Source organism: Artibeus jamaicensis, unplaced genomic scaffold (genome assembly GCF_021234435.1).
Source record: "Artibeus jamaicensis isolate MK-2021 breed Jamaican fruit bat unplaced genomic scaffold, CSHL_Jam_final contig_452, whole genome shotgun sequence".
Taxonomy (NCBI): Eukaryota; Metazoa; Chordata; class Mammalia; order Chiroptera; family Phyllostomidae; genus Artibeus; species Artibeus jamaicensis.
In genome coordinates this window covers 10,751,944-10,766,418 of record NW_026521837.1, presented here as the reverse complement: position 1 = coordinate 10,766,418, position 14,475 = coordinate 10,751,944, and the positions used below count along the sequence as shown (strand labels likewise).

Genomic DNA, 14,475 nt, shown 5'->3' with positions numbered 1-14,475 from the left:
CAATAATAGAAAGAGATAATCAAAATATGTAACCCTTTTTTGTAATCATGGGTATATTTGATGGTCTTCAGGCATCCCACTGAGGACTCTCTTCACCCACAAGCATTGCTCTTCATACTCTGGGTTCTCCTGATCCCAGTAGGTGGCCTGTTCAAAATGAACAGTTGAAACCTATATGACCCGATTAACCAATGTTACTCAAATAAGTTTAATAAAATAAAATAATTTTTCAAAGAGCGAATATATATGCAGGAAAATAGAGGCAACATCTCTAGACCAAGGGAATTATTCCAATCTTGACCTCTTAGGAAACAGAGGTAAGAATGGTGTCTGGCCAAGAACTTGTTTTGGTGGCACAGACAGACCCAATCCCATGGAACTGCTTTTATGCCTGACGCCTCCCCAGCCGCTCCTAGCTTTGCCTTTTCCAGTACAGATGGGATCCTCTAAACCCTTCTTCCAAAGTGAGCTCTCTCCCCTCTCTAGCTTTTTTGTCCATTTTAGCTGCAAAAGTAATATCGTAGCCCTCTTTATCCAGGCTGCAGTGTATTCATATAAGGCCTTAAATAACCAGTTTGCACAATATTCATGTTAATCCAACACTCCCAATTTTGTTCTTATAATGGAGGTGAGAGGAATACCTATATTTCCTAAAGTTTTTAAAGCCATAGACATCACTCACATCCACATGCACCTTTACTAGTTATTCCTAGGATGTTCTTCAGGTACCACAAAGCAGAATGTCTACAGCCAGACTCTGCACCTCTGTTGCCCTTTTCTAGTCTGCCCTCTTTCTGTTTTCTCTATTTCTGTCATTGACTGTCCATCTGCTCATTTTCCTCTCATACATTTCTCACTGAATCTCAACAACCCTGTTATCTTCTCCTTCAAGTAATAAAAGTTCTAGTCATTATAATTTAGAATATCGTTTTCTCAAAAGTATACCTTTTTTGTTGATCACCTTATCGGTATTGTTTTGGTTCTGACACTTTTATTCCTCTCTTGAGTGTTAAAAAGCCGTTCGTCTTTTTCCTTCTTTGCTCCAATGCATCCTTGGTCCTACCTCAGCTATCTCCCTTACACATAAATTAAATCCCACTTTTTCTTACATAAGAACCTTGAAACCTTTTATAATTTTCACTGTGTAAGCAATAAAGTCCAAACTCTTTAGCATGGCAAACATGCTTTTATAATGATCTCTATTCTTGCCTCTATCACTCCTACTCATCTTCAAGACTGAGCTCTAACTTCTTCCCTTCTGTGCAATCTTTTCAACTCTCCCGGCAGAGGCTGCCACTCTGCGCCTGGGTTGCCATGGCACCATGTACGTATTACCCTATGGCATTTATAGCACTGTGTTTTAATTATTTATTTACACATTTGTCTTCCCTGTACACTATGAGATCTTTGAAGGCAAGAACAATGTCTTCCATTCCTTTGAATTTATGATGCTAGGCACATTGCCCAGAATGTTATATGCATTCAAAAATGAGTGGGGAATAAATAGATGAATATAGGGCATTCTGCTTTGCGTACAAAGTAAACACAACCTCAGCTTTCTGGCTTCCAAAAGAAAACTATGCAAAGGAAAAGCCTCTATATCATTATGCCTACACCTATACTTATACCTCTACATATACCTGTATCTATCTACCTATCTCATGTTTCAAAAGATTAGTTTGAAAAGAAGTGAAATAGGTGTTTTCAGAAGACAAGATTATCAGGAGAGAGAATGGTTTGAAAGCCGTATGGAACAAAGCATGAGTTTAACTAGGGCTGAAAACTTGTAAAGATAAAAAGGGTAGCCAAGGCAGACTGAAGCTGAATGTGACCTATACGAAGTGTGATAAACTGTAAGTGGGAAGTGAGACACAGACTGCAGAAAATAATGCATGCTTTTCTAAGGTGCTTTTTAGAAATATATTTTATTGATTATGCTATTACAGCTGTCCCATTTCACCCCCTTCTTTCCCCTCCACCCTGCCCACCCTCTCCCACCCACATTGCCCTCCTTTAGTTCATGTCCATGTGTCTTAAGTTCTTTAGCATTTACATTTCTCATACTATTCTTGCCCTCCCCCTGTCTATCTATTTTCTTCCTGTTACCTATGCTACTTATTTTCTGTACCTTTCCCCCCTCCCCTCCTCCCACTCCCCTCTTGCTACCCTGCCATGTGATCTCCATTTCTGTGGTTCTGTTCTTGCTCTAGTTGTTTCCTTAGTTTGTTTTTATTTAAGGTGCTTAATTTTTCTTGTATACAAGAGAAGAGATAAGACTCAAGAAAGAATTGAGATTTTTGAGAAGTTTATAGATGCAAATATTTTTAGTAATTCTCCAACACTTTCTTTATATAATATTATTTTTATCTTCTACTTATACCCATCCAAACTTCATCGGAACTTTTTTTGAAAGTGCATGTCTTAAAAACCTGTGCTAAACTCTTCAGAGTAATATTTTTTTCTCACCATCACATGACTTGGTTTATTAAAATGCTCTTCAAACTAAACTTACACTGGAATTCTGTTCTCTTCTGTAAACTTCTAATGGAATTAAGCGCTTGGACTCTGGATCCAAACTCTCTGGGTTTAAGTCATAAATTCTGCACAATTTGGCTAAGTGACTATGGGCAAGTTCTGTTATCCCTGCAAGATTGGGATAATAGTAGAATCTACTTCATAGGGATGTTTTGGATTCTGAGAGCTAATAAGTACATAGTATGTAGACTCTTATCAGCAATAGAAAGCTCTATGTAAGTGCTAATAATTATTATTTGGTCTATTTCAAACCATTGTTTTTAATTTGTTTATGTATCTGTGTTAATTGCCCGTGCCGGCAAGTGTATTGCTGACTAAAATCTGAGCCTCTAATTCTAATGGTGTTCTATTTTATTATGAAACACAACATATAAAATAGTTCCAAGCTATATAACACAGAGCTGTAGCCTTTTCCTTATAAAATCACTAAACATTCATATTTCATATACATACTTTTTTTTTACCTTAACTGTCCTATTCCACTACAATAAATTTCCTTTTAGATTTACATTGTCTACCAGTTTTCTCTTTTGAAACTCTAAGTTCATATCTTTTATTGTATTGCCCACTGGGTTTTTATATTTTCTTATGGGTTTTATGACCTCTTAATGCAGCAGTGAGGCAGTGATGCGAACAATTCATCATACTTTTGCAAATATTTTCCAGCGTATGTTTGTAATTTAATTATTACAATTTTTTATTTGCTAGTCATTTGAATTTTTGTGTACATGTAACCATTGTTGGTGTCCATGTAACACATACATAATTTTTAAGCCTCTGAAAGATACCCATGTTTTGCCTGTACATTGTCCATTTTCCCTGTCTTCTGATAAGAGCATCCTAACTTGGGGAACAGCATTACCCCATGCTTACTTTCGGGTGTTTACACTGAGATATCCTACCCTCAGTGCTCAAGATGGGTACATGGCGCAGACCTGGCTCTGAAATCACTGCCCCTCCCAGCTATGTCTGTGCTGAAACTGTGTGTACACCTAAGGCTCTTTGTTGGAACTGTTGGTAAAGAGAATCTATGTCGATGCTGGGATGGGTAAGAGGATGACATCTAAGTCTGGGATTGTTGAAAGTCACTGTGCTGACACAAAAGGAGAGCCTGCCTGAGAACTGGGAAAACACAATGAAAAGCAGAGCTGAGATGGAGAGAGCAGATATGAAGGCCTGAGGAAATGAGCCTGGATCTCAATCCTGGTTAGTTGTGAGCCATTACATTATCTTTTCACTCAATTGGACTCCATTCACAACCAAAGATACTGAGATACTTTAGCTTGGAAAGTATGGGAAGATTATTTTTAAGATAAAGAATACTTGAGCCTGCTTTTAAGCAGTGGGAAAGGAACCAAGATGTGAAAGATTGAGATAGAAGTAAAGAATGATAGAGGGGCAATTTAAATTTTATTCCATGTTAAGTAGCCTCATATGTATCTCTGCACCCCAGGTTTCTTACCTGAACTCCAGACTCATATCAAAATGCTCACTTCATTTTCTGTTTGGACAGCTCCAAGGAGGTATATGCACGGTAGTTAAGAGAATGCGCTTGGATGTCAAACAACTTAGGCTCATATTCTACTTCTTCTGCTTATTAGCTATGTGACCTTTAGCAAGTTACTTAAACTTCTGTGCCTGGATTTTCTTATCTATATAAAGGGGAAGTAATTATATATATTTATGATAATTTTTAGGATATTTATGAGGATTTAAGGAGTCAGTACTCATAAAGCTTTTGAATAACACTTAGCTATTTTTAAATGTTAATTATTATCATTACTAATTTCCAAAATATTAGTTTGGATTCTACATTCTCCACTTTCTACCCAAATATTCCTTCCTTAGTTCTCCTCATGCTAGTTAATGATCCTATTTTCACTTCAATTGTAATGAAGTTGGAATGATTGAATACAGTGAGCTATAGGGGTTAAAAAACTTAAAATTATAAGAGCAAAAGCCTAAAATAGCCCTGGCTGGTGTAGCTCAGTGGATTGAGCATGGGCTGAGAACCAAAGGGTCGCTGGTTTGATTCCCAGTCAGAGCACATGCCTGGGTTGTGGGCCAGGTCCCCAGTGGGGGACACACGAGAGGCAAACACATATTGACGTTTCTCTCTCCCTCTCTTTCTCCCTCCCTTCCCCTCTCTCTAAAATAAATAAATAAATAAATAAATAAATAAATAAATAAATAAAGCCCAAAATATAGCATTGCAATATGGATAGGAACTTCTTTTATTTATTTTTTATTGTTGTTTAAGTACATTTGTCCCCATTTCCCCACCACAACTCTTCCCTGCCCCACCCACACCCACCTCCCACCCTCAATCCCACTCCCGTTGGCTTTATACTTGGGTCCTTTATATATGTTACTTGCTGACCCTTCCCCTTCTTTCCTCTGTTATTCCCCAACTCCTCCCCTGAGATTATTGTCAGTGTGTTCTTTATTTCAATGTCTCTGATTATATTTTGCTTGTTTGTTTGTTTTGTTGATTAGATTCCACTTATAGGTGAGATCATGTGATATTTATTTTACACTGCCTGGCTTACACTTAGCATAATACTCTCCAGTCCCATCCATGCTATCAAAAAGGGTAGGAGTCCCTTCTTTTTTTCTGATGCATAGTATTCAATTGTGTAAATGTACCATAGTGGTAACTTCTTTTAGATAAGCATAAACTTAGTAGGCTATTATAGGTTAATTGGTTTTATTAAAGAACAACGAGATCCCTTGAAAGATTTTAATTAGAGAAGTGTAATTATCTAATGAATGTCATAAAAAGTCACTTGACTGCTACTCATTCTTTGATGTAAAAATATTTTCTTCATACTGAGGTTTCAGTGGTAAATCAAATGTATAAACTCTTTGCACCAATTAAGCTTACATTTTAGCAGGGGAAGACAGAAGGACGAGTAAGTACTTAGCGAGATGGTGATATGGGTTACAGAGAATAACACAGGATAAGGGTATAGGTAGTACAGAGGGTAGAATTTGTTTGAATAGGGTGGCTGTGGCAGCCCTCTCTACTAAGAGTTTTCAGCAGAGACTGGAAAATAAATGAGCTGGAGGAAAAGATATCTGGGGGAAAAGAATTCTAGGAAGATGGTTCAGCAAGTGGGGAAACAGCAAGGAGGACTGTAGCTTGAAGCATAGTGAGTGAGGGAGAAACAGAGCAGATCACAAGAGAATTAGTAGGGCAAAGCATGTAGGTAACTTTAAGGATGGTTTTTACTCTGAGTTGGATGGAAAGGCTATTGAATAGTTTTCAGCAACAGAGTGACTGGATCATTGAGCTGCTATGTCAAAATATATTGAAGGCAGTCAAGGGTAGACAGAGGGAGGGTAATTGGAAGCCTATAGCTGTAATCCAGGTGAGAGATGTCCATGGTTACAAGTAAGATAGTGAGTGGAGCTAGGGGAAATGGGAATACAGGAAGTCTTTTTCTGCTTCTATGGCTGAACAGATAAGATACACAGCCTTGGGTAAGAAGATATCATTGGCTTTGCTCTTTCCCATCTAATCTGTCAGCAGATTCTATCAGCCTGCATTCAAAATATTGTTGAACTTACTATATTTTTAAAATATGTAACCTAAGTTTTTTTACCAATCTATCAGAATCAGCATATAAGAGGACACCTATTTGCCTTCCCTGAAACACATTACTGAATTCATTTTTTCAGTTAATCTTCACAATAGCTTAATTCCATGGATGTGGAAAGTGCTATTCAAAGAGGTTAGAAACTCTATGCTCACATGGCTAGTAAATGTGTTAGTGATATGCACAACTAATGTTCCATTCTACTCCAAAGACTCTGTATTGCCTTTAAGGATAAGAAAATACATGGATGTATTTTGAGGTTGAATAGTAAGAAAACACTAGACTCTCATAGTCTTTGTAGTAGACTGAGCTTTAACAACTAAAATGAAAAGGGTGTTCAGGGTGGAGAGTGAGACTAGAAATGGAAACTTGAAAAGCATGGGAAATATTTGGAAGAACCATTGTAAAGATGAAGATAAAGACTCAATATCTAATGAACTAAAGGACACTGCAGGATAAGTGAAAGCTGTATTGATCACATTAGCTACTATGGTATAGAAATGAACTCAGTCAGCTGCGCCATGACCCTCTATAGCAGCAACCCATTATCCATATGTAGGATCATTGAGTGGAAATGGAGATGAACAAAGGAGGCACAGAAAAAGATCAAGAAATTCGAATGCCTTGAAAAAAATCCTTAAAAAATCTTCTGAGTTTCCATGGAGTGAAAATATATTTTCTTTATCTTCATGATTTATTAGAGATCCTGAAGTTTTGCATGTTCTCTCAAATGCTTTCCCTCTATCATTTTTTAAATGGTGTCTTTCTTAGAACTTCATCCTAAAATCAGCCTAGTCATCTTCTTACCGCATGTTTTCTTTTTGGCGATCTAATGTTTTCAAGCATATCATTTTTAGGAAAGATTACTTATAGGAACTAAAAATACAAAAATTTATTTCCTAGCAAGCTACCTGTATTACTTTTCCCCAAAGAAAGTCTTCTAATACCTAATGTATGACTACCCCACTTTGAAAGATGCTGAACTTGACGAATGCTACCTAAAGAAGGAACTAAATAACACAACATCTAGCTGTCTAATTCATAGTCCTCTTTTTTCTTATTTTTTGTACTTCTATTCTAAGCTTGATACACTTACTATTTCCTATCCAAAGTTTTTTCTGGTCTTCTTACTTCTACTTTTCCCTTTTAAACCAGGAGAAAATAATTTATCAGTCACTTTAAGTCACACTTAATAATTGCACCTGTACTGAGCAGAATATATCTCTCATTTATCTATTTCACATAGAAACATCTTTTGGCCATATCTGCATTCTTATAAATTTTAAGAACATAGTAATTACAGAAAGTTATAAAACTAGTGAAGTGCATAAGAAATGAGAGAGACTTTGCTATATATTTAGTTTTGAATAGATTCTATATGTACATTTAGCAATCATTTTTTTCTCTTTAGTTGTATTTTCCTCTCCAAAAATCATGTGTGTACTAAAACTCTGACATCGAGTTTTAATGGGGAGCCTCTTTAATGAAATTAACTCTGAAGCCTTAGTGTCACCATGGAAATCACTGTGGAGCAATCATACGAACTCAGAAACTTTCCACATTTCCTCTTGGACTCTTTTTTAATGTTATGGTCTGTCCATCATCATCGTGACAAAGACTCTGAGAAACTTTTTTTTTTTTAGTCTTGGCTTCACCTCAGGAAGACAGATAATTAATCTTGTAATTTTAGAAGTCTCATTGTCATGGATAGAGGCATTCACTGACAGTATTTACTGTTATTTAAAATATACTTAGATTCATATAAAAATTTACTTTAATAAAAATATGTAACAACAATAACTTTACTGGAATTTTGTTATAATATTATTAAGCCATTTCAATGGTGTTATTTTGCTTTACAGAAGTTAATAAACCTGATGAAGTTTTAATATAATGCATCTTTTTATATAACTTAAATCACTTTATTGTGTTTTACTGTATTGCTTGTACAATTAAGTAGTTTAAATTGATGAAAATTGGAACTCTCATCTCTGGTGGTAATAGAATAAATAGTTAAGGAGAATTTTATGTACTGCAGCACCTTGGTGATCCCTCTGTAATACTGGCTATGCCTTCCTTTTGAAAATGTTATCTTCCCTTGGCTTTCATGGCACCACATTCTACCACTTTTGTCCCCATCTCTCTGCCTGTCCCAACAAACTCTTACGTGGGCTTGGTCTCCTTCCTCTGCTTAATTGGTGTTTCTCAAAGTCTAGTCAGAATGGCTAAATATCTTCTGAATAAAATAAAAATCTAGCTGTGATAAATAGCTTTATAGTTTTTCTGGCTGAAACTTATACATTCCTACTTAGCTTCTTTAAGCATGCATCTTTACAATACTTTGTAAAAGGACCCAGAGGAACTTTAAAGTTATATAAAATAAATACATGCTCTTACATATAAATGAAAGCAATTAAAACAATTGTTTATGAAGAACAACATGTATTGCTTATTTGATTAGTATGTAATAAAATCTTAAAATGTTAAAACATGTAGTAGCTGGTATTTGTCTTTCACCGCCTGGCTTATTTCATTTAGCATAATGCTCTCCAGAGCCATCCAGGCTGCATAGTATTCCAAAAATTAAATGTACCACAATTATTGATATACCTATTTACTGCTGGGCACTTATCAACAAAACAAACAAGCAAGCAAAATATAACCAGAGACACTGAAATTAAGAACAAACTGACAGTAACCAGAGGGGAGGTGGGAGAGGATAATGAAGGGAAAGGGGAAGGGTTGTCAAGGAACATGTATAAAGGACACATGGACAAAGCCAAATTGGGGCAGGATCAAGGGTAGGAAGTGGGGATGGGTCGGGTATGTGAGAGTGGTGGGGGAAAAATGGAGACAACTGTCCTCGAACAACAATAAAAAAATTAAAAATCATCCCCACTCCAAAAAAAAATAATAGTTGCAAGTGAGCTTCTCACTAACATATTTGCACTCCTCACTTCATCAGTATGGGAGCACTGAGAGGTCTCACTTAAATATTCTGTGAGTCTCAACTTGAGAGGAGAAAAAAGGGTAGAAAAAATATTTGTAGAAATAATTGTCAACATTTATGTCATTTTGTAAAACATAACATAAGCTCACTGAACCCCTAGCAGGATTAAACACAAAGAAAACCACATTTGGACACATCATAATTTAACATCAAGAAAGAAAAGAAAATTGTAAAAAAGGTCACCTCCACACTAAAAAAAAAAAAGGGAAAAAATCCTCCAAAAAACAAATATACAAGTAATGGTCACCTTGTCATTAGAAATAATATTTGACAAAAGACAATAAAATGACATCTTTAAAGTAATGAATATTAAACATTTTTATATGTGGTAGTAGATATTAACCAGACTTATTTTGGTGATCCTTTTTAATATATACATATAGAAAATTATTATTTTATACACCTGAAGCTAATATCATGTTAATGTCAATTTTATCTCAATATTGGGAATAAAAGACAGAAAACTGTACTTGGACAATTAAAATTTAAAAAAAATTATTGTTGTATACAAATTGTTGAATAAATTTATTTTGATTTTTAAAATTAAAGGTTGCTCTTGATATAAAATCATCAGCCTTAATTTTAGAAATAGTAAGATTTTATCCACAATTTTCCCCTTAGACAATTTAAAAGTATGAACAAAAGTATGTTTTGATTATGTATGATTATCTTCTGAGGCTCTCAGTGCTCTTGTTAAATGTTAATCAAAATCAGCAATGTTCCTATTTGAAAATATAAAGACAAAAAATCTGTCAACTCAGAGTTGGATATATATACTAATAACACTATTAATAAATAAAGGTATAGAAAGACATTTTAAGGTGCACAAAAGTTGAGAGTATATGCCACTTGTAGGACTGTACTTCAAGACATTCTAAAGGAAGTTCTTCAGGTTGAAGTAAATGATAACAGAAGTTCCCAAATGTAGAAAGGAATAAAGGAACCCAGAACTACTAGATAAATGGTCCAATACCAAAAACTGTCTTTATCTCTCTATTTACACCTTTTAAAGAAAATTGATTGTTTAAATAAAAGACTATGACATTTTACTGTGGAGTTCATAAAAATTTAAACATGACCACAATAGCACAAAGGATAAGGTGGTGTAAATTGATTTATATTGCTGTAAGTTTATGATGTTTTAAAATCTGAAGTGGCATAATATTAACCTAGATAGAATGTGATAAGTTAGGAATGTACATTATGTTCTTTAGACTAACCGCAGACAATTAAAACTACAAGGAAACAAAGTTAAAAAGACAAAGAAGAAAATAAAATCAAACACCAAAAACATTTAGTTAACCCAAAAGAAGGCAAGAAGAAAGGAACACAGGAAAAAAGTAGGACACATTTAAATCAGAGTTACAGGCCTAAACCAGCTTAACAATTAACCAGTAAGACATGATAATTAAAATATGTACAAACTAATTTTAAAAACTTCAAAAAAATTAAGCAAACCTGACAGAAATGTAGACTAAAAACTGAAAAAGTTTCAACAGCTCTTCAAGAATTGAAAGAAGGACAAAAATATAAGTAAAAATTTACTTATCTCATTTATAGATTTATATCCTAAAAGTGAAAGATTAGTTTCTAATGATCAGGATTTTATTTACTTACTGCAAATAACACTGAGTTTTTAAAATAAAACCATGACATAAATTGTGTTTGTAAATTGCATTGTGACTTCATCACGTACCATATACTGACTGAATGTTTAGACTATAAATTTGGCAAAAGTCACTGTTCTAGATACTTTTCTATCATAGAAAATATCCTAAAATTTCGCTTTCTTTTGTTATGAATATTTCTTTCCTTAAAGTTCCTAAAATAGCATTGGCTAAGACTTTGGTGTTCAACGCCACCATTTAATGCTTTGCCTTGCACTTATTTTATATTAAATTAGCTTCCAAGTGTTATAGATCAGCCCTTAGATACATGATAAATAGATAAATTGATTAATTAATTAATTAATGCTTACCTTAAAGACTAGTTCTCCTACTAAGCCATTCCATGTTCCATCTTCCTGTGGGCTTCCATACTTGTGATCCGGTGCGACGTAAATTTCATAGTTAAAACCCAGGTAGTTAGATAAGGCATCCAAAACATCAATGGAGAAGCCCTGGTATTTTTTCGGCTTACCCAGGACATTTTCAGAGACCATTACAAAAGGTTCTTCCTACAGGGAAATAAGAGAAATCCTTGATGTCAATCTCTTTTGCTTCCTAAAAGCAAAGATTAATTCTTCAAAGGGTTTTGCTTACAGTCTAAAAATTGCTTTTGTCTTTTGAGAGAATTAACTTAGAAGTACAACGTGTGTGTAATGCGGCATATTATTAAACAGTGTTTAGTCACCCAATTTCTTGTCAGCTCCTATTTAATTACAGACATGCACCAATTAACGACAGGCATACGTTCTAAGAAATGTGTCCTTGAGTGATTCTGTCATCGTTCAAACATCATAGAGCGCACTTACCAAAACCTAGACCGTATAGTCTATTACACACTGAGGCTCTATGGGATAGATAGCCTACTGCTCCTAGACTACCAGCCTGCACAGCATGTTACTGTACAAAATGACACAAAATTAAATGAAGCACAAGAAAATATGATGTAATCAACACACTTGGTAAATATAAGATGTGTGAGGTTGCTTCAGGCATACTGTAGTATACTGTTTAAATGCACTGTAAAATAATAATAAAACATATACTGCAGTAAGTACATAACCCAGTAACAAGTATTATGCACTGTGCATAACCGCATGTGCTATACTTTTGTACAATTTAACCGTCAACACAGTAGGCTTGTTTACACCAGCATCACCACAAACACATGAGTCACGGGTTGTATCAGGACATTTTCAACAGTCACCAGACAATAAGGATTTCTGGCTTATTATAATTTTATGGGATCATTGTTGTATATGTGGTGCATTATTGAGTGAAACATTATTACACAGGGTGTGACTACATCACTATCTCAAAATGAGATAAAAGTGACAACGAAACTTCAGGGGCCATGATTCATCTCCCTTGCCATCCCAGGTTAATCTAATATTTATCAATAATAAAACTATATTAAATGAACCATAAATTTATTTGATCTGTTCTTAGGCATGTATTATCTATATATTTCAGAAGTGTTTGAAATAATATTTTAACAGATATAATCTACATAAAATTTTCTGAAATGATCAAAATATTCTGAGAACAAATAATTAACCTAAAATTTATAACATCACATTTCTTGGGAGTTATTTCCTCAGTAGGTTTGAAATTTGGGTATAAACACATATTTCATTGCAAAAAAATAGCCTCTTTACTATTGCTGTGAAAAATTTACTTATCTTTTTGGTAATCATGTAATTTATAAATTCGGCAAATTTGTTTCTGTTCCATCTTTTTTTATCTTTTTGTATTTTTCCTCTTATAAGTAAACAGGTAATCCCCTTTCACTTTTTAGAAAAACTAGTGTTAAGAGAGTTCAGTAGTTTGAAACACCCTGGCAGACTACTAAAAATTAGATAGTTTATTCCTTAACTTACTAAACTTGTTCAAAACCTTTCAGGAACAATAATATTTGTAGATAACCATTCATAGTATGTACAGTCCACCCAACCTTCTGGACAGGTGAAAATCTATCCTGAGTCTAAGCCAAAATATTCAGTTTTTATCTTTGGATCATTTTTCTTTAGCAACTTACAACATAGCTTTCACTGGGTTGTAAAATAATACTTGGCTTTTGGCTTTCATTCAAACACTAAGTGAATGTTTTCTAAAATCACTGCATCTATTACAGGAATATTGTCCACCCTAGCACTCAGTTTTTCCTTAAAACTTCCCATGAAATAAATTTTTGAATTGTTCAAAGCCAAGATAGCTTCATTTTACTTTACTAATGTCTTTTTTAAATAACAAAAATAATGTAACTAATTATTTCAGTTTCCCTTTTCACTTTGGGTACTCAGAAGATCTGTTCTAATGTTTATGTTCATCTACAATGATGGTGATATTGTGGTATTTGTGATGTTTTAAAAATTTTGGTTTTCTAAACTATGTTTAATGTTTTCTCTTTTAAAAAATTTGGTCTTGTTTAACTGTTTATATCTTATCTTTGTGTAAAATATGAGCAAATGGATAGTCAGATAAAGTGACTGCTATTTTTCCCCCAGTAGCTGTCCTCCTCTTCTTCACTAATTATACTTTTTAAGAAATGTTAGCACTATTGAGAATAAATGTCCATAGTCTCTTTCTAAACAAGATGAAAATACATGTGAATAATCTGGCCAATTTGATGCAAGAAGCTGCTTTGTGAAACTTTTCTTGTGTCTTTTATATTTTTCAGTGGGAATGAGTTCATAATGCATGGCTGGAGCTCTGGTAGCCATCTCAGACTGCTCACAGCAGAGAAACAAGACAGAAGGGTACGTCTTTGACAACTGAAATGCTACCCCAGACCCTGACTAACTCTCTAGGGTTCTAGAAAATAAGAAAAAATTTCAGTCTTTTGTTGTTGTTAAGCTCCTGCGACCTTTTCATATTTTAGTAGTATTCGATGCTAATGAACAAAGATAGATCAACAGATAAGAGGTATTGAGAATAAATTAACATTTTTCATAATAGTGATTTTTTAATCTATTTAATTTATATCAAATGAGTAAAAAGTAAAAATGTAATCAATCTAATATTATGTGTCATATTTGGAGTCATTCAAAACAACTTGATGAATCCAAATATTTTATATATTTTAAAGTGCATAATAAACTTCCAGGTAATTGGCAGAATTTGCTATTGTTTATTTGGTTCTTTGGACAATATACAGGCTGAGCCAATGATTATGATTTGCACAAATGCTCTAAAGTAGGTCTTGAGGTCATAGAATCACAATAGATTAAAGAAATGCCAAGAGAAAGATCAGAGTCAGAGCGCATATAAACCCAATCAGAAAATTCTAGAATTACTGGGCCCTGACTGTTCACATTATATTGTAGATGGTGCCAATAGGGAGAGTGTACTTATTTTCTTATATACTTCTCATTGGTTTCTAGGCTTTGAATATCTACTCATTGATAAACCAAAGGAAAATGGTTCATGAAAGATTTTATTTTAATGGTACCTCTATAAAAAATTTTGGACCGTATTATGTTCTGTATTTATCCACAGCATTTAAAATCTAACAGGTCTCTTAAGTTTTTAAATCTCTTAAGCAATTTAATCTTGAAGAAGTTTAATAACACTCTTTAAGTTGACACATAATTAAGAATATCAACTATACTGAAGAGCTAAATTATGTACATGGCAAAAATGACACCCCAGTGTATGCTTCGATATG

At 34.2% G+C, this 14,475-nt stretch overlaps 1 protein-coding gene across 1 annotated transcript in view; it reads right to left on the bottom strand.

The window, feature by feature from the left end:
• GRID2 (glutamate ionotropic receptor delta type subunit 2) overlaps nucleotides 1-14,475 on the bottom strand; it is a 1,451,106-nt gene that overhangs the window by 345,655 nt on the left and 1,090,976 nt on the right. Inside the window, exon 10 of the mRNA XM_037162687.2 lies at nucleotides 11,123-11,320. Within this exon, the coding sequence (XP_037018582.2) occupies nucleotides 11,123-11,320 (198 nt within the window). The remainder of the gene's footprint in view (nucleotides 1-11,122; nucleotides 11,321-14,475) is intronic.